This window comes from Lissotriton helveticus, chromosome 11 (genome assembly GCF_964261635.1).
Source record: "Lissotriton helveticus chromosome 11, aLisHel1.1, whole genome shotgun sequence".
In the NCBI taxonomy this organism is placed as follows: Eukaryota; Metazoa; Chordata; class Amphibia; order Caudata; family Salamandridae; genus Lissotriton; species Lissotriton helveticus.
In genome coordinates this window covers 186380015-186404384 of record NC_136072.1, presented here as the reverse complement: position 1 = coordinate 186404384, position 24370 = coordinate 186380015, and the positions used below count along the sequence as shown (strand labels likewise).

The following is a 24370-nucleotide window of genomic DNA, read 5'->3' as shown; positions in this document are numbered from 1 at the left end:
TGTGCGAACCCCGAAAGCGTACTGGCTGTCGGTAATAATGTTAACAAGTAAGTCTGTACTAAGCTCACATGCTCTTGTTAGTGCAATAAATTTGGCTGCTTGGGCCGACTTCTGTGGGATGCGAGCTGCTTCATCTACTGTCTGAAGTGTTGTAATCGCATAGGCAGCAGATGTAGTGCCATCAGGCAATTTTCGACATGAGCCGTCAACCCATAGCTCCCCATCAACACTAGGGAGAGGTGTATCTTGTATGCCAACGCAGCCCTTTGTTTGCACTTCAGTGAGGAATATACAGTCATGTAACTATTGTGACTGAGACTGACTAGCTGAAAATGGCAATAGTGAAGCAGGGTTTAGGGTCAGACATCTTTTCAGCGCAATATGAGGTGCCAAAAGTGTCAATTCATATCCTGTCAAACGAGCACTAGTTAAATGCTGTGTTTTCGTTTGATTTAGTAAAGCATCAACAGAATGGGGTACTAACACAAGCAGTTTATGTGACAAAACTATTCCTTCACTCTGACGTATTGATACAGCCGTTGCTGCCACTGCTTGGAAACATCTGGGAAGCGCGTGAGTGACTGGGTCACAGACAGCTGAGAAATATGCACAAGGACGTTGCTTATCACTGTGTGTCTGTGTTAAAACCGAGAGGGCACAACCTTCCCTTTCGTGGATATAGAGTGTGAAAGTCTTAGTGTAGTCTGGAGTTCCTAATACTGGTGCAGAGCAAATAACTTTTTTTCTTTCCACAGAGACCATATTAGGTAATTTTTCATGATAATGCCTCACCAAGGGCCAACTCAAGCCCAGAGGCAAAACATAGCAGCCGATTTTTGCTGTTAAGTTTTAGGACCATAGGCATTTAACATTTAGTTTAGAATTGAGTAATTTTGTAGGGATCAACAGAGGTCCTGATGAGTAGGCAGGAGGGGTCTGCCTATGAAACATGTCATGTCGACAAAGTAGACCACACTTGTAATTCTACTTACTAACCCCCTTTCAATGTTCCCAGCTTGCGAAGCCATTAAAATTATTGTTTTCGACTAGCCAGGGAATTTTTACTTGTTTTACACTACCATTCACGTAAATAGGTCCCTACACTCCCTAACACATACCACTATCCTCATCACATCACATAGCCTATTGTCAAAAAAATATAAGTGCTCCCGCGTCACTCGTAGGTTGAAGCACGCCCCGCCCCGTAGAGGGACGGGAAGACCCCAATGATGGGAGAATGACACTATGGGATTCATAGTGTGTGAGGGGTATTTTAAAAACACACATTTCCCTCATTCTGCCACCCGCAGAGAGGCCTAATTTTCACATTGCAGTGTATTCACGAGTTTAGAAAATATACAAAATCATATAAAATTAGTCACCACTCACATTGATAGAATCCCATTGTTTACAAGACGAGCAAAGAACTTGGCCTTACTGTTGGAAGGCATTCTGACATTCAGTAGTCCATGGGAGGGGCATCGGCGTGTCTTTAGTCAAAAGGGCCAACAAAGGTTTAATAATGTGTGAAAAACTGGCGATCCACTGCCTACAAAAAGAAGTAAGGCCAATCAGTGCACGGACATCCTTCTGAGTACGGGGCACCGGAGTATCTAAAATAGTCTGAATGCGGTCTGGTGTAAGTACACGTCCCTCCTTAGACAGGAGGTGACCTAAATAGGTAACCTGCTATCTACAAAATTGCAATCTATTTCTAGAGACTTTGTGATTGTGAGAGGCAAGAAATTATAACAATAATAGTGTTCCTTCTTCACACTGCTCAGGGGTATCTGCAGCCAACAAGATGTCATCGACATATTGGATAAGGTCCACCCCTGTAGGTACAGGAAAAGAATCAGGCTGCCTTTTTAATGCCTGGCTGTAAAGACTCTCTGTATAGCCCTGTGGTGCTCCACAGAACCGAGATGATCTATTTTTCAGAGTGAACCCGAACAAATAACTGCTGTCAGGGAGAATGGGTATTGAGAAGAAAGCATTCTTCAAATCGATCACCGAAAATGTAGTGGCAGTAGGAGGGACCATAGTGAAAAGTGTAGTGATATCAGAAACTACAGGATATTGGGACACTACAATTTTATTAACTTCGCGCAAGTCAATAATGAATCCGTAGATTTTAGTGTCAGTGTCTTTTTTTCAAAATAGGAAGGATAGGGCTATTGCAAGTGTTATAGGGGACTTCTCCCACTACCCCTACTTTAATCAAATCCTGAACAATACCTGCTAATGCTTCTAAACCTTCTCTGGATATTTTGTATTGGGGCAGACGAGGCAATGAAACACCTTCCTTTACTTGGATATGCACAGGTGGAATTACCATTTGACCCACATCAGTATGTGATCTAGCCCACAAAGTACTGGGTAAGGATACCAGAGCAACATCCGGACAGGATCTCTCAACCATTGGATAATTGTCATTCAAAATAACAGGCACACCTTCTGGAGAACAACGTATTGTGGCCCGAAAATATTTAAGCATATCGATACCCACAATGTTGTCTGGTGTGGTAGGGGAAAGCAAAAATGGACATGCTGCAGTGAATTTATCAAGTCTGAAGCCGGACAGGGGAGCCCTAGGAACCATTTTTTTAGACAGAGCATTACGGGTAACCTCTGTATCAACCACAAACCGATCAGTAGATCCCAAGACGTTTGCGTCAACATAGGGATCCATTTGATCTACTGGTACTTCAAACGGTTCCTTACCCCATTCTACGCATCCCTATGCATAATCGGAATCTGCAAGGGTATCAGCAGAATAATCAGACATTTTATATTGATTTTGTCCATCAAAAGTATGAGTAATTTGGTCCTTAGTCAACGGCTTCAAATCTGGGGCGAGCTCCTGTACTTCCCCTGCTTCCTGAATTCCCTGGGCGTCCTCTTATACTGCCCCTTCCCCGCTGATACTGCTGACCTCACAAAAGAGGGCACTCAGAACGCCAATGCCCAGTTTCTTTACAATAGGCACACTGATCAGGGGACATATTTGCTCAAGGAAGAGGGGGCACACCAGGTGTATACATTACACGTCCGCCTCTTCCACCTCCCTTAACTGGTGGACCATATACTTGAGCCTACATAACTTTTGTCTTTAATTCTTTAACCTTTTTATCCTCCATTCCTTTCACTTCCTGTTCCTGTCGCTTATAATAATAATATTGGGCCATAGTCAAAAGGGAAACTGAGGAAGACGTGGTCCTAGAACTCTTGCTGGCCTTTAAGTGACTAGCTATTGCCAGTAACATATTAGCGACAAATTTGTCAACAAACAAATGCTTACACGTATTATCGGCCAATGACTGACCTCTAAAATCATGGAATGTCTCTTCAAATCAAATCAGAAACTAACTCATCCTTTTTCTTTTTACTGGACGCTAATGTGGTCCAATCTATTTTCTTAGGGAGTATCAGAGTCTTTAACTTAGTCACAATAGCTTTAGGAAGATCTAATATCTGCTTCTGAGATTTCTGTGCAGGCTCCCTTTTCACATCTATTTGTTTTAAATGTACCCAAGTATCACCATATGCTACATTATCAACTATTTTATGTATCGTTCTCCACATATCAGAAGGCAAAATAAGCCCGAAGAACATATCAATATCTGGCAAGGTCTTAATGTAGGAGCTAATGCTCCTTCTTCCTCCTCATAGAAGGCGGCAGGATTTTTCCGGGGGTCATGCAAAGCAGCTTTAAGAGCCATCACGTCAGCTCTACTCCAAGGAGTGTAAACCCAATTATATATAAAAAATTCCTTTGCATCATTTAAAGTTCTATCATCATTTGTTCCTGCACCCTTCAAGGGAACATACAGGCTTCACGCATTGGTTTCATAGTAATTGTACCACTACCGGGTGCATTCTCGTCTACTGGAGCATCTACGTCCTGTGCTTGAGTTTGAACTGCTTCTATACCTCTCTGTTTTCTAGCTAATTCTTGCTCCTTTTGTAAACGTAATGTTACGTCTCGTATTTTAACCACATCTAATTATATCAGATGGGCCCGAAAAAGGAAAAGTCCCCCCTGTTAATCGTTTATAATCAGTATTTATATCAGCTGGCCCTAGTTCCTGAGAAATTCATCTATTATCAAATATTACCTCCCAATAAAATTTTTCTACAGTATAAAATTGTTCTGTACTTTTCCACTGTTGAACCATATTTACAATGAGCGATGCAGCGTAAGGCCAGCGAGCCTCCTCCCTAGCAGCGGTTTTTAATTTATCTTTTTCTGCTCTAGTCAAAAGAGTGAGTCTGTCGCCCATCTTGTTTATCTTCATCTTTTTCATCTGAAGACAAATGCTCCTTGTCAGAAACCCCATCCTCAGGGGCACTTGGAGTAGGAAATGTTTACGGGGTGGGGGCGTTCTAATAGGATGCAATCATCCTGTGGGGTTTTAAGTAGTGGATAGATAGGGCGCCTAATAGGGTACTGGCCATTTACCTCTAATCGACGTTCTTTATCTTCTTTTTCTATTTTTTCCTTCCATTTCTTTTTTTAAAATTCTAGCGCTTTTTGATATATCGTTTTCAGTTGTTCTTTTTCTGCTATAGCTTCTACTCTCTTCTCTCTCTCTCGTACTTCTTTCTCCCACATACACACACAGTCAAACATATCTTGTCTGCTTTTCCTTTTAAATAAATACTGCTCTAGATATTGAACCCTCTTAAAATCGAATGACCCATTCACTGGCCGGTGCAGATCAGAATCTTTCTTTGTGTATTTGTTCCATAGCGAACCGTACATTATGGAAGAAATACCATATTTGACATAAATGTCTCTATTAAGTGTCCCTTCTGGGGGAGCCGGCTGACTTTGTTCCATACTTACTTTGGTACCACCAGAGCAGCAACACCACATACGGAGTGCGCTGAGAACAGACATGTTTTATACATATGTGTAAAATATTACTATTCCAAACAAATTTTCTAAAAGGAGAAAAATCTCCACATTACCTACCTTCAAACTTTGCAAAGAATGAATTACAAATCAAAACAAAAGCCCTGGCCAAACAAATCAAGTGTGCAGCTTCAGCAATCTTACCAAACAGAAGTCTCCAACTCCCACCTGCCGATCTCTGTTCGACCTAATGGTCACTGCAAAATTGTGCCAAAGAAAACCCCAGTCGAGACCGGCCACCATCTTGAGGGTCAAATCGGAGAAAACCGGAAAATCGAGTTGGCCTGCAAAAACAAAGGTCTCCTCGTGCAGTGCGCTTCCTCAGCAATATTTTGATCCTCCGTCGAGACCACTCCTTCGGATGGCCGTGTCTCTGATGGGGCCCCACGAGGCGGGCACCAACTGTGGAAATATGCCTTTTTAGGGGTACACTGTTGCAGGGTCACCCTTTTGTCCACCGGTTCAAAGACCAGCAAAATAGAGATCAGCACTGGAGTTGGAATAAATAGCAAATTTATTAATCACTCATGAGTGGGACCACATCCACACAGCAATCTTAAGTGCTGCATGAGGTAGTACACTAGCTTCACAAACCAGTGCCCTTTCATACAGGTTCTGTGCAGAGTAGGCACATGAACAGAAATAGGAAGGGCAAGTTTTAGAAATAGTTATCAGCAAACAAGGGCAGATGAAAAACGACATGGTCAGGAAAATGGGAGGGGGGACTGAATTACTCATGGCAGCAGTAAATGATTGACAGTTAACAGGTGTACTGGCAGCTACAAACTCTAAGCTGGTACATTGCTTTTACCTGAGTCAGGATGTTAACTAAAATAGATACCACAAGCACAGTAAAAAGATGAGCAGCAGAGGACGGGAGAATTACGAAGGAAATGAAATGGACACCAAAGCCAAAATGGCTGTAGCATATGCTAAATAAAATATTACACATTTCCACACTTGGGCTTCCTGATCATTTTGAACCAACAGATCAATGCTCTCATCATCCTGCTTCCACACTCTGCGCCTGCTCTGAAAGATCTTCTAGTGGATCCCCACTGAGTCCAGAAAGACGATCACCCACGCACTCATCAGCAGCAGACTCAACTAGGGCAACACACTGTATGCCGGCATCACCCAGATACTCCTCAAGAAACTGCAGAACATTCAGAACGCCTCCGCTAGACTTATCCTCAATATCCCTTACCACAACCACATCACCATCCTCCTGAGAGACTTCCACTGGCCCGCGGTCAACAAAAGAATTACCTTCAAGCTCCTCACACACAACAAAGCCCTACACAATGAGGTACCTGCATACCTCAACCACCGCTTCGCATTCCATGCACCCACTACAGAACTCCACTCTGCCCAGCTGGCCCTGGCCGCTGGCCCACTTATCCTAAAGACTTCAGCAGGGGGAAGATCCTTCTCCTACCTCACAGCAAGGACCTGGAACACCTCAGGCAATCACTGTCACTGCCCCAATTCAGGAAGCACCTCAACACCTGACTCTTCGACTGAACCACAGTGCCTTCGACACATCAGCAGTCCACCCCCTGTGCCTTGAAACCCTTACGGGTAAGTATTCATGCTATACAAGTCACTTGATTGTTTGATTAATTATGTTAAATAAATCCCAGAAAGTTAATGCAAAAATGCGACATTCAGTGTTTAAATGAGATATGACCTAAGTTTTAAAAAGGAAAAAACCCTGATATTTGCCAGTTGGAGGATAGTGACCTTCTTATGACCTCACATATTATATCACTCTTGACATATTTGGCATATTAAATGACATCATTGATGACATCACTCATGACATCTCAAAGGACAGCAATGATGACATTAAAAACTTCACATGACCCGAAGTTTTAAGTAAAGTGTGCATTTTCCTTTGATAAGACACTTTCTACCAGACTCTACCTTTAGTTTTCTAAAATACTCTACACACATTCCTGAGATGAGAACAATGGCATACAATCGTAGAATCATGCATCAACCCCAGGGTGAGTTAAAACACCCTAAGTAGGTCACCCCTACTTTTTACATTATAGAACAATCTTCAGGACCTCAAAATCCGAAGCTAACTTTAAACATCCACACCGTACATATGGGCACATTATGATGGCGGACGGACCTGAGTCCGTCCGCCACCATAGAGTAGGAGGGAACCTCCGCATGGTCTGCGGAGGTCCCTCCAGTGCAATTAGATGTGACCGCCACCCTGGCGGTCACATCCTATTTTTTTAACATTGCGGCGGGTGCGGCTTCAAGCTGCACCCGCAGCAATGTTAAAAATGCATGCATTGCATTTGCATGTAGAAAGTGGCAAGCGCCGAGCGGTGCCTGCCGCTTTCTGCATACAAATGCAGGGGGGTACCATAGGTACCCCCATGTGCACCCCCCCTTCACCTAGGGGGCCCGCAACAGGCCCCCGCAGTGAAGTTACACATGCTTTTCCACGGCGGAAAAGCCGCCGCGGAAAAGCATGTTTCAGAGCCCATCCTAATCTGGCTGACGGTGTCTGAGAGACACCGTCACCATATTAGTGCTTTTCCACCGCGGTTGTGAGCCAACCGCGGCGGAAAAGCTGCGGACGGAAACCGGGACCCACCAGCCATCCTAATGTGGCGGTGGGTCTTTGGTGGGTCCGCAGAGGATTTTTCACATCCTCCGGGCCGGCGGTGGCTTCCGCCGGCCCGGAGGATGCGGAAAATCCTCCATCCTAATGAGGCCCATAGTATTTATCTATATCCCTGTACTACATCTTAATAACATGGGCATGTGCCCACTGTTGGATACTTTATGGTCAACAGAAGCTTTGGATTTTGTCACAGATTTTGCCAACATGCCTTAACTTTAAGCAATTGCTGAATATCAAACATGCCCTGCAACCCACATGATGTCCCGTCAGACTTTTCTTTTGATTAATATTGCATACTATTACCCCCCCCACAATGACACTTGCCTCCAGGGCTTACGCTATTAACATTCTGTGTACCCACCGGTGTACTCAAAGTAACTCTAGGCAGTGAATAACAATAGGCTGTTTACAAAAATATTTATTCTTTAAAATTATGTAAGGGTTTATAAAGTAATGTGAATAATAGTATCATAAGTAACGTCATCAATATAATTTGAGATGTCATTAGTGGCGTTATCAGTGATTAAACATGTCATGAGTGATTTAATACGTGAGGTCATAAGCAGTGCCCTAGTCATTAGTTCTTATCTCATTTCTAAACTTAACGGTGAACATATATGTATATATATGTGAATAACCAAAGGTTACAGGGACGTTATAGTTAGGCTCAGATGTGACTCGTACAAAACCTGTGAAATTCAGCAGTTACCTGAGTTAACTATATGCACTGCTTATGACCTCACAAATTACATCACTCATGACATGGTCAGTGACATCACTGAATACAACACTGATGACATCTCAAATAAATCACTGACAACATCATCCACGGAATCACTCACTCACCCACTCATACCCCATACAACCTCTTGTTTGCCCTCGCTTACTCATACAGCCTCTTACACCCCCATTCACTCACTCATACAGCTAGTCACACAGCCACTCAGTCACTCATAGCCACTCACACACTCAGTTTCACACCCATGCAGCTGCTTAGGCTTCCACTGACACATGGATGCACACAGTCACTCACATGATATACGTTAGAAGTAGTATCACTCATCAGTAGTGCACAAATAAACCAATATAACTCATGTAATAGCCTTACATATATATATTTAACACTCATAAATATTTAGCAAACACTCCCAATCACTGCTTGATGTTATCAGTGCTGTCATCAATGGGGTGTATATATATGTATGTATGTATGTCTATATGTATGCATCGATATATATGTATATATATATATGTATATATATATGTATATTTATATATATATATATATATGGATCACAGCATGTTTACACCGCAACGGGTTATACGGCTTGGTACTACGAATAAATTAAATTTACCCCAAGTGCTACTGGACTGTGACATTATCTTGCGGTAAGGAGTGTGCGCCTGCAACCAAGTTGCACAGTGAACCTGAATATCATATATTCTTCAAAAAGTCACCCACAAGTGAAGACACACTCAGTGCAGGTTGAATCCTGCTTCGAGCAGAATACTTTTATTCGGCAAACCGTCCTGTACATCAAGGTATTTCCGATAGCCAGCCCTATGTGTTTCGGAGATCCCTTGTCCTTGATCACGGGCTTGTAATGGGACAGATGCAGTAGGAACTATTTTCCAATAGCTGTTATGTCGCCCTCTAATGGGCCTGAATAGACTTGTAGTCCTGCTGCTAAAATATTACCCGATGGGTTCTGCCTCACTGCAATTACGTTTCCAAAGCTCTCAATAGAGCCCCCCAATTGCGCTGCCAGTGCAATATCACTTTTAATAAAGCATAGTTACCACCAGCATTACCACCACCAAACGTTTTGACCAAGAGATGGTCTTTGTCACCATTACGTGAGTCCTTTTTCACTTTCACCATTTATAGTGTCAATTTGTGTGCCCGGTTAGATTGCATTCTGGGACTGGTAGTTCCAAATTCGTCACAGCTTTCTTCAATATTGGAATTACACTTTATTTTTTCCTTGCAGTTGTATATTGGCACTTATGGTTCTTCCACTTGATATTACAGTACACTAAGTGGTATATTATTATTGTTCTGGGAGTGAATTCCTCCTGCCTTGATCTTCTTGAGTCAGATAGAGCAGGCCTTGTTTGCATTTTTCTCCGCATTTTCCTTGCGCTATTTGGTTTAGCCCATTTCTTGCTCAGTACTTTGCGGTCTAGTGCCGTCATTTGAGAATTTAGGTTTATATAAACTTATCCTGTAATTTTGTTGACCTTGTCCTATAATTCTAATAGTATAAAACATCAACAAGAACTCTATATTCCAAACGGGACAGAATAATTGACAGAGCCATTATGACAGAGTTCCCAAAGAAGTTGTGTGAAATATTTCCTTGCTGGGTAGCAGAATCAGTAAACAATACATCATTCAATGATAAAGAAGAATACATCAAATACTTATAAAAAATGTATTCCACAAATATATCCTTTTAGTGATTTTGTTATTTCGAAACCAACGAATAGTGACATAGTGTATATTCAAATGAAAGGTCAGTGTTGGGTATGGTGCAGTGACCAGTAAGTGGAAAAAATGGATGAAGACATAGTGAACAAATAAACAAAGTGGACAAGTCCTTTAGTAGGTTTTAGGTTGTAGTTCCTGACCTGAACCTTCGAAAAAGGAGTGCAAACAACAGATAGTTGTTTTAGGAAACCCCTCACCCACCTACCTAGTAGGTGGCATGCTTCATCATCGGGGCCCAGCTGGATCACCGAGTGCAATCCAGCTGTGCTTTAACGCCTGAATTACAGCGGAGCTGGTTGTTTGTGTGAGAAGTGTGAAGTGCTATGTGAAGTGCAATTATGCGATAAAAATGTCTCTAGGAAAAACCTTGTAAAAAGTTTTAATGGAAGGGTCCTAGGACATAGGTCAAAACATTGTCGGAATCAGCATGAGGTTTTAAAAAGTACCTCTGTGTCCCTTAAAGATTTAGGTCTACTAGTTTCAGCCTTTAGATGTGTTCAAGAGGCTTTCGTCAGGACCAATTAAGTGTGTGGCCAAAGTAACGTGCTACTGTGGTGCACATATCAGCACACACCCTAAAGTGTGCTGTGAGTGTGGTGGGATCTTGTTACTTAAAGATCCTCGGTAGGGAGTACTTTGAGTGTTTGAAAATTGCCTCATGGATTCGATCAATCAATGCTACACCTAATTCTGACTGTTTGTCTGGGTGATGTTAGTCATTGTGACCTACATTGACGATCAGGTCCTGCCGTCATACATCTGGCCCTAAAACTCCAAATAAATAAAACAAAACACAGATTTAGGGCCATTAAGAAAACAACATTTGTGAACTATTCATTTGTGCCTTTAAAAATATTTGTGCACAATTGCAAATATTTTAAGGACTGCTTTAATATTTAAAAATCATAATTACAGCACTTGATTATATGTGTAATCACATAATAACTGTTGCATCTCTTGCAGTTTTCAAGCTAATGTCTATGGATGTTTTCTGTCCTCATCCTTTCACAAAATTTACTTTTTCTTTCTTTATTCTTGATTACCTTTTTTGTTAACAAAAACATGAACAGCAATGAAAGTAGCTTATAATTCCCAAATGAGAGGTATTAAGTGAATATTATCTGTGAAGACAGAGATAATCTAATTATTACTCGTTTTACATGATCCATAAGTGGAAATGATTAAATGTATGTTTGGATTACTGTCTTTCTTAAGCCATTGCTATGCAGTTAGAGTTAGCCTATGATATTAGAAATATTTCTGTGTTTTGTAGGTTTACATCCTCATTATCTTGTTAAGTGGGAACTATTTTCATTGCTGACTCGTGTTCATTCACTGCAAATCACTTTGACTGTGTGGACTGTTGGCAGAGCTAATGTCAATATTATACATGTAAAAAAACATTTTCAGATCAAGCCAGCTTCATATTTCAAGATTGGCTATACTAAGCATGTTGTGATTAGGTGATGACATTTAAAGCACAGTAGATCTGACCTACTCTTGCAAGAACACAAATTGTCATATTGCTTTGGATCATCATTGTAAAATGAAAGAGATTATTCTGGTTCACCTTGTGGGCAGATTCTTGCTCAGATATGGGACTCCTGTAGAGAATGTTATATAACACATAGAGATATTCAAAATTTATCCATAGTTACATTCTAGAAGACATAAAAGAATTCTTCCTTTACGCAGTAGGTACAGTGACACAAGAGACTTCACCTAGCATTGTTCGGAAACAAGACTGTGAGACCCAATTGCAATGGCCAAATGTTTTGATGCCAATGTGTCAGCCTTGCTCTGATGTAAGGATAATTTAGGTAGTTAGTTTGTGAGATATTCTACTGAGTTACATTGAAACTGTATTTATCAGTCAATTAATATGTAGTAGAATAGGTATACATCAGCTTTTATTATTGAGATTAACTCTCTTAGTCACTTACCGTTTAATGAATATTGCCATAGAAGTATGCATAAAAACTGAATCTTCTCTGCCCTTCCACAGTTAAATGCGCTTTCTCTTCACCTACAGCTAACTTCTCACTGTGCAATTGTTTGATTGAATTCTGCTTACAGTTACATTCTACTGTTGCCATAATAACAGTTTTTCTTTTTTGTGGAAACAATTTCCTAATTACACGTGTGATGGGTTGTTTTAATTCTTTTCCCTTTCAAATCCACCTTCCTGTTGCAATGCATGATGGGCAGGCTCAATATTGTGCATGACACCCGCTACAAGTGTTGGTAGGTGCAAGCTTTGTTTCTTAAGATTTTTTTTCTACATGACCACTTGCAGACAATCAAAATCCATTGGTGGGGTTACTTTGTTTTTAAGTTCATCAAAAGCAGATTATACTGTAATGTAATTTCATTTTGTACTACCAATTTAACTATTACAGGGGTAAAATAACTGCTTTGTTTATAAATTGGGTTTCATATTTTTTTGTGTACTGTCACTTTCGCTGGCAACATAGATGGATTTTGATTGGACTGTGAGATTTAATGTCAACGTACACTCTATTTGAAAAATTGTTTGGTACTACGTTAAGCTGTATAACTATTTTAAAACTCGTGATTTAGTGGAACTGTATTGAAATCACAGCTTTACATTGTTAAATGTGAATATTTATGGATGTAAAGAAATGTCAATTATTTGTATATTGCTTTATTTTGGAGTGTTTGTGATGATTTATTTGATGGTAACCGGCATTTCTTATTTTTTCTCTTTCAATGCCTCCCTGGGACGCTGCCCTGCTTTGCACTGTGATTGCATGATACCTTCGAATGTGGCCTACCGCTTTTTACAAACACATTGCTGAACTATTCCGCCACGTGTTGCCATGGCTCCCACAATGCTGCACTCTTCTGTTTGTCTGCTTTTGTGATTTTCCCTACGAAAGTTCCCATGGTGCACGGTGCTACCCCGGCGAGTGTGTCTGCAGCCGCAACAACTGCCACAAGCGTCCCCTTCGCTGCAACCGCCACAACCAACCAGGTTTGCTAAGTTACAGCCTTGTTTTGAAATAAAATCAACTCTAAATGGGCTCATTTAATTCGCATGGGATTTTCAGTAGTACTGATTGTTGACCTTCAGATGCATTCTAAATTCAGGGCAATGTCATGAACGTTTTACGATGTTTTCGGTAGATGGTTCTACAGTTTGTGATTTTGTGTAGATTTACTGTGCTTTTTCAGTTTCTATAAGTAAGGGGAAAAGAGCGACACACAGAGATGTATACAGGAAATCGATCATAAATAAAGGTATGTGTGTTTGATATGCACTTGTCTGTAATCAGCGGTTACTATTATTCATTGTCAAACTATATCCCTGACAAAAACGTCCAAATACTGAAAAATTACCGGACTTATTTGCTGAATATATCCAGGCTGCGTGTACTGCGTATGATGGCAGTATGCACAAGAGGCAAAGCCACACATTTGTTAAGACAAGAACTAAAATGTGTACAGCTGAATTTGTCAGGGATAAACTTACTAATAAGGCCAAATTGTAGGATTACACAGACATTGGCATATATGCTTTCTTCTTCAGTCAGTGTGGGATAGGGAAGATGTCAGAAATATACTGCCATTGTGCCAGTGTGATATTTTCTTTCTGAATTCAATCCAGGTTGGATATTGGGATAATAAAGAATCACATTAGTTATATCTGCATAGATGGAAGAAAACAAGATTAGAAAATGTTCCAACAGCAGTATATTTCCAGTGTGCATTACAGAAATGTTGAAGTTGGAAATGTGTTGCCATTTGTTTGTGCTTGATAGCATGTGTCTGTGCTGGATCGCATGGAAATGTGTATGTGTATATGTGTGCGTTTCAATGCATGTGTGTGTCTGTGCCTCTGGCTATTCATACATAAATATGGGGCTTCCACCCTCTCAGAATAGAAGTTGTGTTCTCTCGTCAAGGTAGACATCTCACTCTAAATATGGGATATAGATGGGAAAGTAGGTCCTCACCTCCTAGATCTACTGGTCATTTTCAATACCATCAAACATAAAATTAAGTAAGTAATCTTTATTGCTTGATTTAATTAAAATCTTAGCAGTCTGTACAATAAAACACATAATTAGCACTTTTTCATATTCCCTTAAAGCTAAGACACTGTATTCTAAAAACTAGAATTTAACTAGTTAAAATTACATGTACTAAAATTGTGTTAAACTTCATTAGTTCAGGCAGAGTCTGTGTGCAAGTCTGTGTGTTTAAAAGCTAAGACACTGTATTCTAAAAACTAGAATTTAACTAATTAAAATTACATGTACTGAAGTTGTGTTAAACTTCATTAGTTCAGGCAGAGTCTGTGTGCAAATCCTGATCTTTCATCTTCTCCATAATATTAGTTACCTGTCCTTAATTGAAGATGGAAAGAGCGAGACCCGGCAGGACCTGGACTGGCCGACCTTGTCTCATTTTGCCAGCCAGTATCATTCTAATGAATATGCCCGGCTTCGCAGCGTTTCTCCAAAGCGCTCCGAGACAGAACAACTCATATTGTAACAGAGACACAACGTTGTATGTCTCATTAATTTCCACCTGAGTGGTCTACTTACAGCCCAGGTACCCCAGTTCCTTTCAAGAGTAGTTCCAGATACCAAGGATGTCCCCAGAATATAAATATTAAATATATTCTTTGGAGAGCGGATAAATGTTAGTGCCAATCAGCTATTCACAATAATCTTTCATTTAGATCGTACTCTTTCAATCAGAACTCAGGCAAGGGCCATGGCATGGGGTGCAGTCACCTTTGATTCTTCATTGTGTGTCCTGACAGATAAGGAAATGATAATACACCCCTGCCTTTGCACCTTTAGGCTTCTTGAAAAAGTAAAGCACTACTCTATTGAGTTTATCAACTCACGGCAGCCTCCCAAGAACTTGACCGTTGTAAATCATTGTACCCTGGTATAAGCTAAAGTAATTCTGACTTCCATTTGCTAGTTGAAAATATGATAAAACAATGTATTTTTTGTGAAAAGGGGCCTGGAGGGAATACTTTTCTGCACTAAATTGGCTCCTAAAAATGCTGCTGGCCAGCAACTACACGTGTATGTGATATTCATTCTCAATTACCCGGTAGTTGCCGTTTGTCAAGCCAAGCAACATCAAATGCTTAAGTGTAAGTCATTTTCTGCCTGTTAGTATACATCAGTTGCCATTTTGTGGCAAATTGGAGTAAAATTCATGCTTCAGCATTTCTGTGTCCCACTTTCATACCCTCTCCACATTCATTCTTGTTGGTCTAAGTTAACTTTCCAGTACCATTCTGTTTAACTTCAAAGGCTTTATGCTTTACATTTTGACTCTTTATGGTAATGTTTGTGAATTTTAGCGCTTAGGCACGGTTTTGAGGAAATAACTTGGATATGAATTAGTCACTGATAACAGTGGCTGCTTCATTACAAAATTATCTAGTCCAACAAAGCAGCGTACAATGGATTATGATCAACACAATTATTTTTCATAGCAGGCAGAAATCTTAAGTTGTCATGTCCTGGCAGAAACCCGTAAAGCTAAATTTAGTGAAGCATAGGCTTTTATAATGCACATGGTTTGTACAGAGATAAGCATAGTTCCTCTTAAAAGGGTTGAACATTTGACGGCTTGGGGGAATTTTTTGTTTATCACAGTGGGCTGGACTCTTATTTGTGCAGTCTCCAGCAAAATCAGGAGAATTAGGCATACATTGGGTTGTAAGCAAAAAGCAGGGTTGGTATACTCACTAACAGATTTCAGTGTAAGACATATAAGTCCAGCTAGTTCCTTATTACCATCTAACTGTGATTGTTTGTTAGGTAAGTCAGATTATGTAGCATTTTCAAAGTACAGACTACAATTCATTCATGAAATGAAAAAATAGAGGTAATGTTAGCCCATTAGAACCTTCAATATTCATTAGTGGCTTTCCTTGTCAGGTGCATATATTTACAGCAGAATGACTTCTACTTTACATCCACAATTCTAAGTCAGTACTGGCTTTGGCTCATGAGTGATACTTGCTTAGCTCATAAACATAGTGTGTAGAAAACCTGGAATAAAAGTATCAGGGTGGTAAGTGGGCTAGTTTAATAAGTTAGAGCTCTTTAGGGGTAACAGGCAAAGCTAGCCCAGCATTTATCATAGCCAACAGAATTCTGTTGTATCATGTAATGCTTGGTGGGTGGTAGGTTTTACTATTTCACCTTTTTACATTTTAATACTTGGAATTTCACTGATGAAGTCATACATTTGGGTCTAACAGTTCTCATATAGCCACTGCATCTTAAAAATGTTAGTAAATACCAGGGCAAATCAAATCTATTAGTTTGTTTACCATAATGTAATATCACATTTTCCCCAAAAACGTAGTTTGACTGTATAACGTTTGCCCAATTGTTCCTTTAAATGGTTAGAGCTATAAGCTATGTTTATCCCAAGTATATATCGTAAAACTCTGAAGATATGACATGAAAAAAAGGTAAATTAAGCTCTCCACCAATGCAAAAAAAGCCCAATTTTCGAAGATATTGACAAAGAAGATCCAGTAACACAACTGTTGATTGTGAACATCTGAAATTAAATAATACTTCAATTAACTACAAATACAACTGTAGAATAAAGGGAAAATTGAAATTAGTAATTGCCACAGAGAATAGTGACTTGAAAGTGATGTGGGACAATAAGAAAAAAGATACCCAATTATTTACTGAAAAATAAAATGTGGCTGTAAATGACAAGGACTGACATGTGTAAAAATATGATCAAGAGCATCCTACTTAGGACTGTAATATTCATGTAGGGTCAGGAATAAAGGCACAGGTTATGGAAAATAGCATTCTGTTAAGTCGATACACGAGCTACAGCTATAAGTCTTTCTAACTGATTGAATGTTGTTTACCAAATTTCAATATAGACCTCTGCAGCAGAGAGCACTAAGGACATCTGTCATGGCTTCAAAAGAAAGTTATGTATACCAGGGTGTAGAGCAACTTTGTGATAATCATGACTGGGAAAAATCAGAAGACAGATTTAAAGATGTATTGCAGTTGTTGTGGTGATGACCGAAAGAGTCTGTGGCCAGACTGCTATTTAAAGTGGATGTAGCAGTCAGTAGAAGGAAACTAGGTTACTAAACACAACTGCAAATGTGCAATCCAGATACCAGCAGTTTGTGGCCTTGGCATGAACAAGTTGTTAAATGGTCAGAGTTTGGGGGATTAGGGCCTGGTGTATATATTGGTGGTAAGCCTACTCCGTTGCAACGGTGACAGAGTATTCTTACCATCGATATATTGGTTCCCCCGCTGAATTTAGATGCAGGCATACCTTAGTTTGGCAGTGGCAAAGACGACTCTGTATCCACTGTGGCCGAACATCTCCAATGGGCCAACGGAGTAAGGGCCATTGGAGAACTGGCTATATATCCACCCGCCCTTTTCTACTACTCATCGCCGCCAGGAAAAACCTGGTGGTAAGGGGCAGTAAAAATAATTAAAAATGCCCCGCTCACCATGGGAGATGACTCCCATGGCGGGAGAGGGGGGCAACAACTTTGGGATTTTGTTTTTGAAATTAAAAATTGTTTTGAAATTTACTGTATGACTGTCCTATTTGACGGAGCCATATGCCAGAGTCTAAACATTGGCAGGAACTGTCTTACGTGGTTCCTGTCAGTTAGTGACTTGTCAGCTGAGCTGACAGACATTTAAAAAGTTGGCAGGTGGGTACTCCATCAGGACGACAAGGTAATTTACTCTGTCTGGCAAGATTTAAATTTTGCTGTTGTTTTTGCTGTTGTTTTTGCTGAAGATTTAAATAAACCCCTTAGTGCCTTATGTACAGTTTGGTGGCTTTATTCCATTCTGGCAGGGCAGTGGTAGAATGTACATTGCTGTGGTAGACATTCAGACTGCAATATTTGGAGTTATCTATTTGTCTTTATAGAAGCCACTACCCTGAAAGTATTGCACGTTTGCTTAGTGGCCACCATGTTTTTTGAGGCTGCTCAGCAAACGTTTCTGTTTTTCAGAATCAAACTCCCAAAGTGGGTATTTGTTTTTGGAAAATAAAATCGAATGAACCCGACACATCGGGAGTGTTCCCCCAGAGTCTGGGAGTCATTTTTAGGTCTGTGTTAGCCAAAGCATTTTGATTTTATTAAAATTGTATGTACGATATACATACATATAGGAGCCTCTAGCCACCCCTCTTCATCCATTGGTGTGTGATGTCATTTATATTTGTCTTGTGTCTGCTACAGAAAACTGCCTGGGCTTTGGATCAGCCTAGTTCAACCACTGAGTGGTAGAATTCTGCTCTTTCACAACGAGCACATGCACACACAAAGCTCCTTCAGTGTCAGAAGCTATCATGACTTAGAGACCAAGAAATGCTTTCCTTTTAGCTAATGCTTTTTATTTATATTGGTGTGGGTTCTGCAAATACTCAGACCATCTGCTTTAAATAGTACAAATCCCTTGAGGCATTTAGACTGGTGGCCGAAACTGAGGCAGACGCCGATCTACAGATTCCCTCAGCGGGGTCGGTAAGGGCATTGACGGTTCAAACATGATAGTCCATTTACTCTAAGAAAGCAACAGGGGAATAGGGTACTTCACCACATTTGTGACAATAACCTATTCACCAACCTCCCTATAAGCCCTGTATTTGTTTGTTAAAACATGCTGCTAATGCTGACCTTTTTTGTAGAAGAGGTCAGTGGCGCCTCCACCGCTAAGGCGGAGGAGCATCGCCCACTGCTCACTGAGCAGTTAAAAATGGAAAAATAAAATTATAACGCAATGTTATTATAATTTTATTTTACCGTACTGACACAAGTCAGTTGGTTGTGGGGTGAGGCTGAGCTGGAGGAGGAGTGGTAGGCACTTTCAAAGTGCGCATGACAGTATGGCTGGCCGTCTTGGGCCAGCTATACAGTCATGTTTACTTAGCATGTTTTCCGCCGGGCTGTATTTCACAGCCTGGGTGGAGAACATGCACAGGCTCCCAGTCCCTGTCTGAGCTCTGAACCTAGGCGCTCAGACCAATCGCGATGATGCTGTTATGCAGCATCTTGATTGGCTAGAGAACAATGGGAGCCTGTTTGATTCCTGCTGCCAGGAGAAGAGAAGAGGATGGAGGGGGGTGGCGGATTGCCATACCCAGGTAAGTGCATTTTCCTGTTTTTATTTCCCTCTTCACTCTCTCCCCCACCCTACCACCACAGATAGTAGCAACCACCACTGAAGATGTGACAGATGGCAAGGCAACCAGACCCCATGTATGTACAAATAGTTACATGGGAAAATGGTGGGAACAACTATCTGAGCAGCGGGTTGAATGGCTAGGAACAACTGGGTGATAAAAGGGGGTTATTGGCTTTGCTGGGATTAGAGAATCAAACTCTCCTTACAAAGAACATAATGATTTACAGCAACAGAGAGGGAAAAACATTTAAGTGCATAGATCAGTTTCAATAAGTGGTACATAAACACACACTAGCAAATTGTAAAACTCAAAGGGACCAGAATAAGGACCTGATTTAGAGTCTATCAGATAGGTACTGTGCCACCAACATGATGGATATCCCATATTCCTTATTATATGTGCATTGTATATGATATAGGATATCTATCACATTTGTGACAGAGTACCTGCCAATTAAACTATACATAGGCTCTTAGTCAAAAGTCGATTAGTTGATGAACACATATTCACATGCAATAACATATTGGGAGCAAACCTGAAGGATCCGAGTCATAAGGGAAAGCATCTAATTGGTCCAGCCTTTTCTGCACTCTAGTGGAATCAGCAGAAGCATAAATAAGAAGAGAAAATAAGCAAGAGAGAGTGTGAGAAAGAATGAGTAAACAAGATAAATGAGAGATTGAAGGTAGGATAAGATTTTAGCATTCATCTCTAATTCAAAAGGTAATACATACAAGTGCAATCCCAAGAGATGCAAAATCCATAGGTATGTGGAGATCTCACCAGTCTAGGTTCAAGGCTTCTATAATTTCCTCTCTAAGTAAGCTTCAGATTTTGCTCAGAAGTTGCTCAGTTATAAGCGCTGCATCCCTTTTGGACCATTCCTTGTATGGTCGAGCAAATGGAGGGAATGTACTGAATGTGTGAGTGAGTCAGTCATATCTGTATGTGTGTAAGTATGCATTTATGTGCAATGTATAGCATGCACCAAGATACAAAGCAATGCAGCACTGTATAGAGATATGGAAAAATGAAAGTGCAATGGGTTTGGACAAGGAGGGGAAATGTGTGGTAAGAGAAAGCCTCACAGTAGGGTGAGTGAGCGAATAACATGGGGGATCAAAGTGTGAGGGGTGATGCAGCTTGTGGCAGGGATAGAGGGTCGGTGTACTTCAGGTTTGGAACCATTCAGCTGAATACCTTCTAATTGTGTATTACACTGCGATCATTGTGTAGTATTCTGCCCTTGTTCTGCTGTTGTCGCTTCCAACCTCTCAGGCACCCAACATTCCGATTGCATCATCACTCCAACATTCTATTGAGCGCACAGCACGTTCACACTGGCTGAGCAGAAGGTGGAAATCACATAATAGAACAAGGGCAGAATACTAAACATTGTTACTTGAATAGTGCGTCTTTGTTTTTTTTCTGGAAAATGTGATTATATTCCATAGATTTTCACACAGGACCGCAACCTACACCCTTGGGGCATGTCTCGTGGTTTTACTCCTTCCTGTAGTTGATTGCCACTTTATTTCTTCAACTTTTCTAGCATCACAAACATAATGTTGGAATAAAAGTATATGGGGTCTTGTGTCCGGTATCCGGAATATCTCTTGAAAAGGTGTCTAAATGAGTGCCTGTTACTGGATGTGGTTCAGACAGTCAAAGTCTGGTTCCTAACCCACAGCATCTGCCCTGCTGCAGAGCGATACCTATGGGAAATAGCATGGGGCAACGTCTTAGCTCATATTCTTTAAAACACATAAGAACTGTCTGTACCCTGGACAAATTCCCTGCCTGACCCTGAGTCTGGAATCAACCGCTGGGAACTGGACTTATATTAGCACATACATCAACAATTAACAAATTGGCACAAACAACAGATAGGTCTTTGGACAAGCACAAATTATGAATTTCAAATGCACACTGGAGTATAATAGATTAATTTCAAGAGGCAAAGTAAGCCATAGTTTACTTAGGGCAGGAAGAACATTGTTAAGGAGTACTTGTTTAGTTCTGGACCCTGGAATGTAAACTGTTTCTGTATTCCATAGAGGAGATGAGCACTTCCTCTACAAATGCAATATCCACTTTTACAGCACAATGAAGATGACCTGTGAAGTAGCTTTACAATAAAACAGTATAACATTTACTCAGGAGATGAAAGTGATCAATCCGAAAGGATTTAAAATTTAATATAGGCTGGGTTGGTGAATCTGTGTGCTCCATTGACAACTGCTGTACTGTCAGACTGTGAGTCAGCAGGTCTGCAACAAACATGTAACAAGCATTTTCAATGAATAGGTCACACATTTCTGAGAGTTTGAGCTATTGGCATTGTAAATTTATTTATTTATTTAGTGTGTTTTATATAGCGCGCAGCTACCCCAACGGGGTGTCCCGGCGCTCCTGTGCGATCTTAAGCTGAGTTAGATGTTTTTTAGAGAGGGGATTAGCAGAACAGGAAAGTTTTTAAGGCTTTCCGAAAGGGGAGTTCTTCCTGGATCATCCGGATGGAGATTGGTAGCTTGTTCCAGAGGGCAGAGGCACAAACTTGGAAAGTTTTTCCGCCTGAACGTTTTTTTTTTAATCTGGGAGTAGTGAGAAGATTTTTGAAGAAGAGCGAAGGAACCTGGTTTTACTGTAGGGGGAGAGGCAGGTGGAAAGGTAGGCAGAGCCCTTACCCCTCATTGCACGATGGGCCAGTACTAATGCTTTAAATTCTGCCCTTTTTTGTATGGGCAGCCAATGTAGTCTACGGCGGTGGGGCGAGATGTGCTCACGTAGGGGAATGCCACCGACCAGCCGTACTGCAGCATTCTGGACTGTCTGGAGTCGATGGCATAGACCTGCAGACAGTCCAGTGTATAGGCCATTGGCGTAGTCCAGATGCGAGGTGATCAGCGCCTGGACTATAGTCTTCCTGGTGTTGTTAGGTAAGAAGTTGATGAACTTTTTCACCATCCTTATTTTGGCAAAGCATGCTGCAGAAACGTATGTACTTGTTGTTGGAATGATAGGTTAGAATCCCATCTAACCCCTACATTTTTCACCAATTCTTTAGGCTGGGGGGGGGGGGGCACTCAAATCAAGAGGCCACCAGATGTTGGGATCCAATGGGGACGGCTGGTGAAAGAATAGTACCTCCGTTTTCCCCGCGTTAAGCCGGAGGAAATTATTGTCCATCCATTGGGCAATGGTACGCAGGCAGTTTTTTAGTGGGTCAAAGGTGGATTGGGTGATACTATTGAACGAAAATAAAAGTTGAATATCATCTGCGTAGGAAGTGGCCTTTATTCCAGTTTGGGCGATGATTTCAGCAAGGGGAGAAAAATAGACATTAAATAGGAGGGGGCTCAGTGAGGAGCCCTGGGGGACTCCCCACCGAAGCGGACGACTGTTCGAGGTATAGGTAGGGGTGAACACTGCCTGTGTCCGGTTGGACAGGAAAGATGCAATCCATTTTAAGGCCGTACCCTGGATGCCTTTGGATTGTAGGCGGTCCAGGAGGAGGGGGTGGGAAACGGTGTCGAATGCTGCCGACAAGTCAAGCAGCACCAACACCGCTCTAGATCCCTCATCCATCCTCCAGCGTACGGCATCGGCCATCTCGATAAGTGCTGACTCAGTGCTATACCCTGGTCTAAAACCGTGCTGTGAGTCGTGAAAAGCACCATGTATTTCTAAAAAACCTGCTAGTTGTTGCTGTACAAGTTTTTCGAGCACTTTGGCAGGAGCTGGTAAAAGAGAGATCGGCCTATAGTTGGAGGGTTCACTGGGGTCGGCATTAGCTTTCTTCAATATGGGCACTAACCGAGCATGCTTCCATGAGTGTGTAGAGAATCATTCCATATTCCATTCAAAATGGGGTTAAGAATAGGTGCCAGGGATTTGTATTGCTTGGCAGGCCACGGATCAAGAGGAGAACCGGATTTGCATTTTAAAAGTTCTTAAAGGGATTGATCCAAGGTAATCTCTTTGAAGTTGGAGAACGTACAGTCTGATCCAATGGTGACAGTATTGGTTACACGAATGTCTGGATTGGTATTGCTAGGGAAGGAGTCGTATATGGTGGCAATTTTTTTTTCGAAAAAATCGGAGAGACTATTGCATAGTTTCTGAGACACCAGAGAGGGTCGTTTGAGAGCCAAAGGGTCGGTGAAGGTTCTGACTGTGTTAAATATTTCCCTAGATGATCCCTGTGCACGGTTAATTTTTTCTTCCAGAAAGATTCTTTTGTGCTCAATTATTTTTTTCCTATATTCTTTTAGGGCAGATTTGTAGAGGAGCTTACAGTCGGGAGAATAAGTTATTCTCCAGCGTCTCTCAAGGAGCTTACATGCCGATTAGCATTTTCGGAGCTCATCGGAATACCAGGGGGCAGAAGGAGCGGAGCGATCGGTTTTAATGGGCCTGATAGGGGCAGGGAGGTCAATGGCGGAAGAGATCCAGCCGTTGAAGTTGGTCAGTCTGGCGTTTAAGTTAGAGACCGTATCCAAGAGATGGATAGGCGAGGGATGGACGGCTAGACTATCAAGGGAGATCTTAATCCAGTTTCTACCTTGTAATTTAGCCGGGCGTATATGACGGTCTTGATTGTGCAAAGAAAATGAGAATGGAATAAAAGTGATCGGACCAAATCACCGGGAAGGGTTCATTTATGGATAGTCCATCCAGGTTGGTACAGATCAGGTCAAGAGTGTGTCCGGCCTTATGTGTTGGACTGCTAATAAGTTGGTTTAGCCCTCCATCTGATAAGGTAGATAGAAAATTGAGAGTGATGGAATCCGAGGGATTTTTAACATGAAGGTTAAAATCCCCGAGGAGGGTAAAATTTGCATAACGCGATGTTGCTTGCAGAACATAGTCTAAAAAAACAGGTAAGTGGGATGTTTTAGAGTTAGGGGGGCGGTAAACCAAAAGGCCAGAAAAGGTAAAATTGGCCGCTATTTTAATACAAAAGGGGAGTGCTTCAATGCGTTCCAATTGTTTGTAGGGGAAGGAGGAGATAGTCCAATGAGATCTATATAATATGGCAACTCCACCTCCAGGGCGAGAGCCCTGTCTGTTAGCGCACAGTATACTGTAGCCAGAAGGTATGGCTAAG

At 41.3% G+C, this 24370-nt stretch overlaps 1 protein-coding gene across 18 annotated transcripts in view; it reads left to right on the top strand.

Moving 5' to 3' along the window:
• The window catches only part of MBNL1 (muscleblind like splicing regulator 1), a 386422-nt gene that overhangs the window by 338955 nt on the left and 23097 nt on the right, over positions 1-24370 (top strand). For 12 of the 18 annotated variants that reach the window (XM_078666711.1, XM_078666707.1, XM_078666700.1 and 9 more), the window contains 2 exons: positions 12265-12300; positions 12957-13051. The exons of 2 other annotated variants lie outside the window; for them this stretch is intronic. In XM_078666711.1, coding sequence (XP_078522837.1) covers positions 12265-12300; positions 12957-13051 — 131 coding nt within the window. The remainder of the gene's footprint in view (positions 1-12264; positions 12301-12956; positions 13052-24370) is intronic. 4 more of the 18 variants (XM_078666712.1, XM_078666708.1, XM_078666703.1 and 1 more) reach the window with 1 other exon arrangement.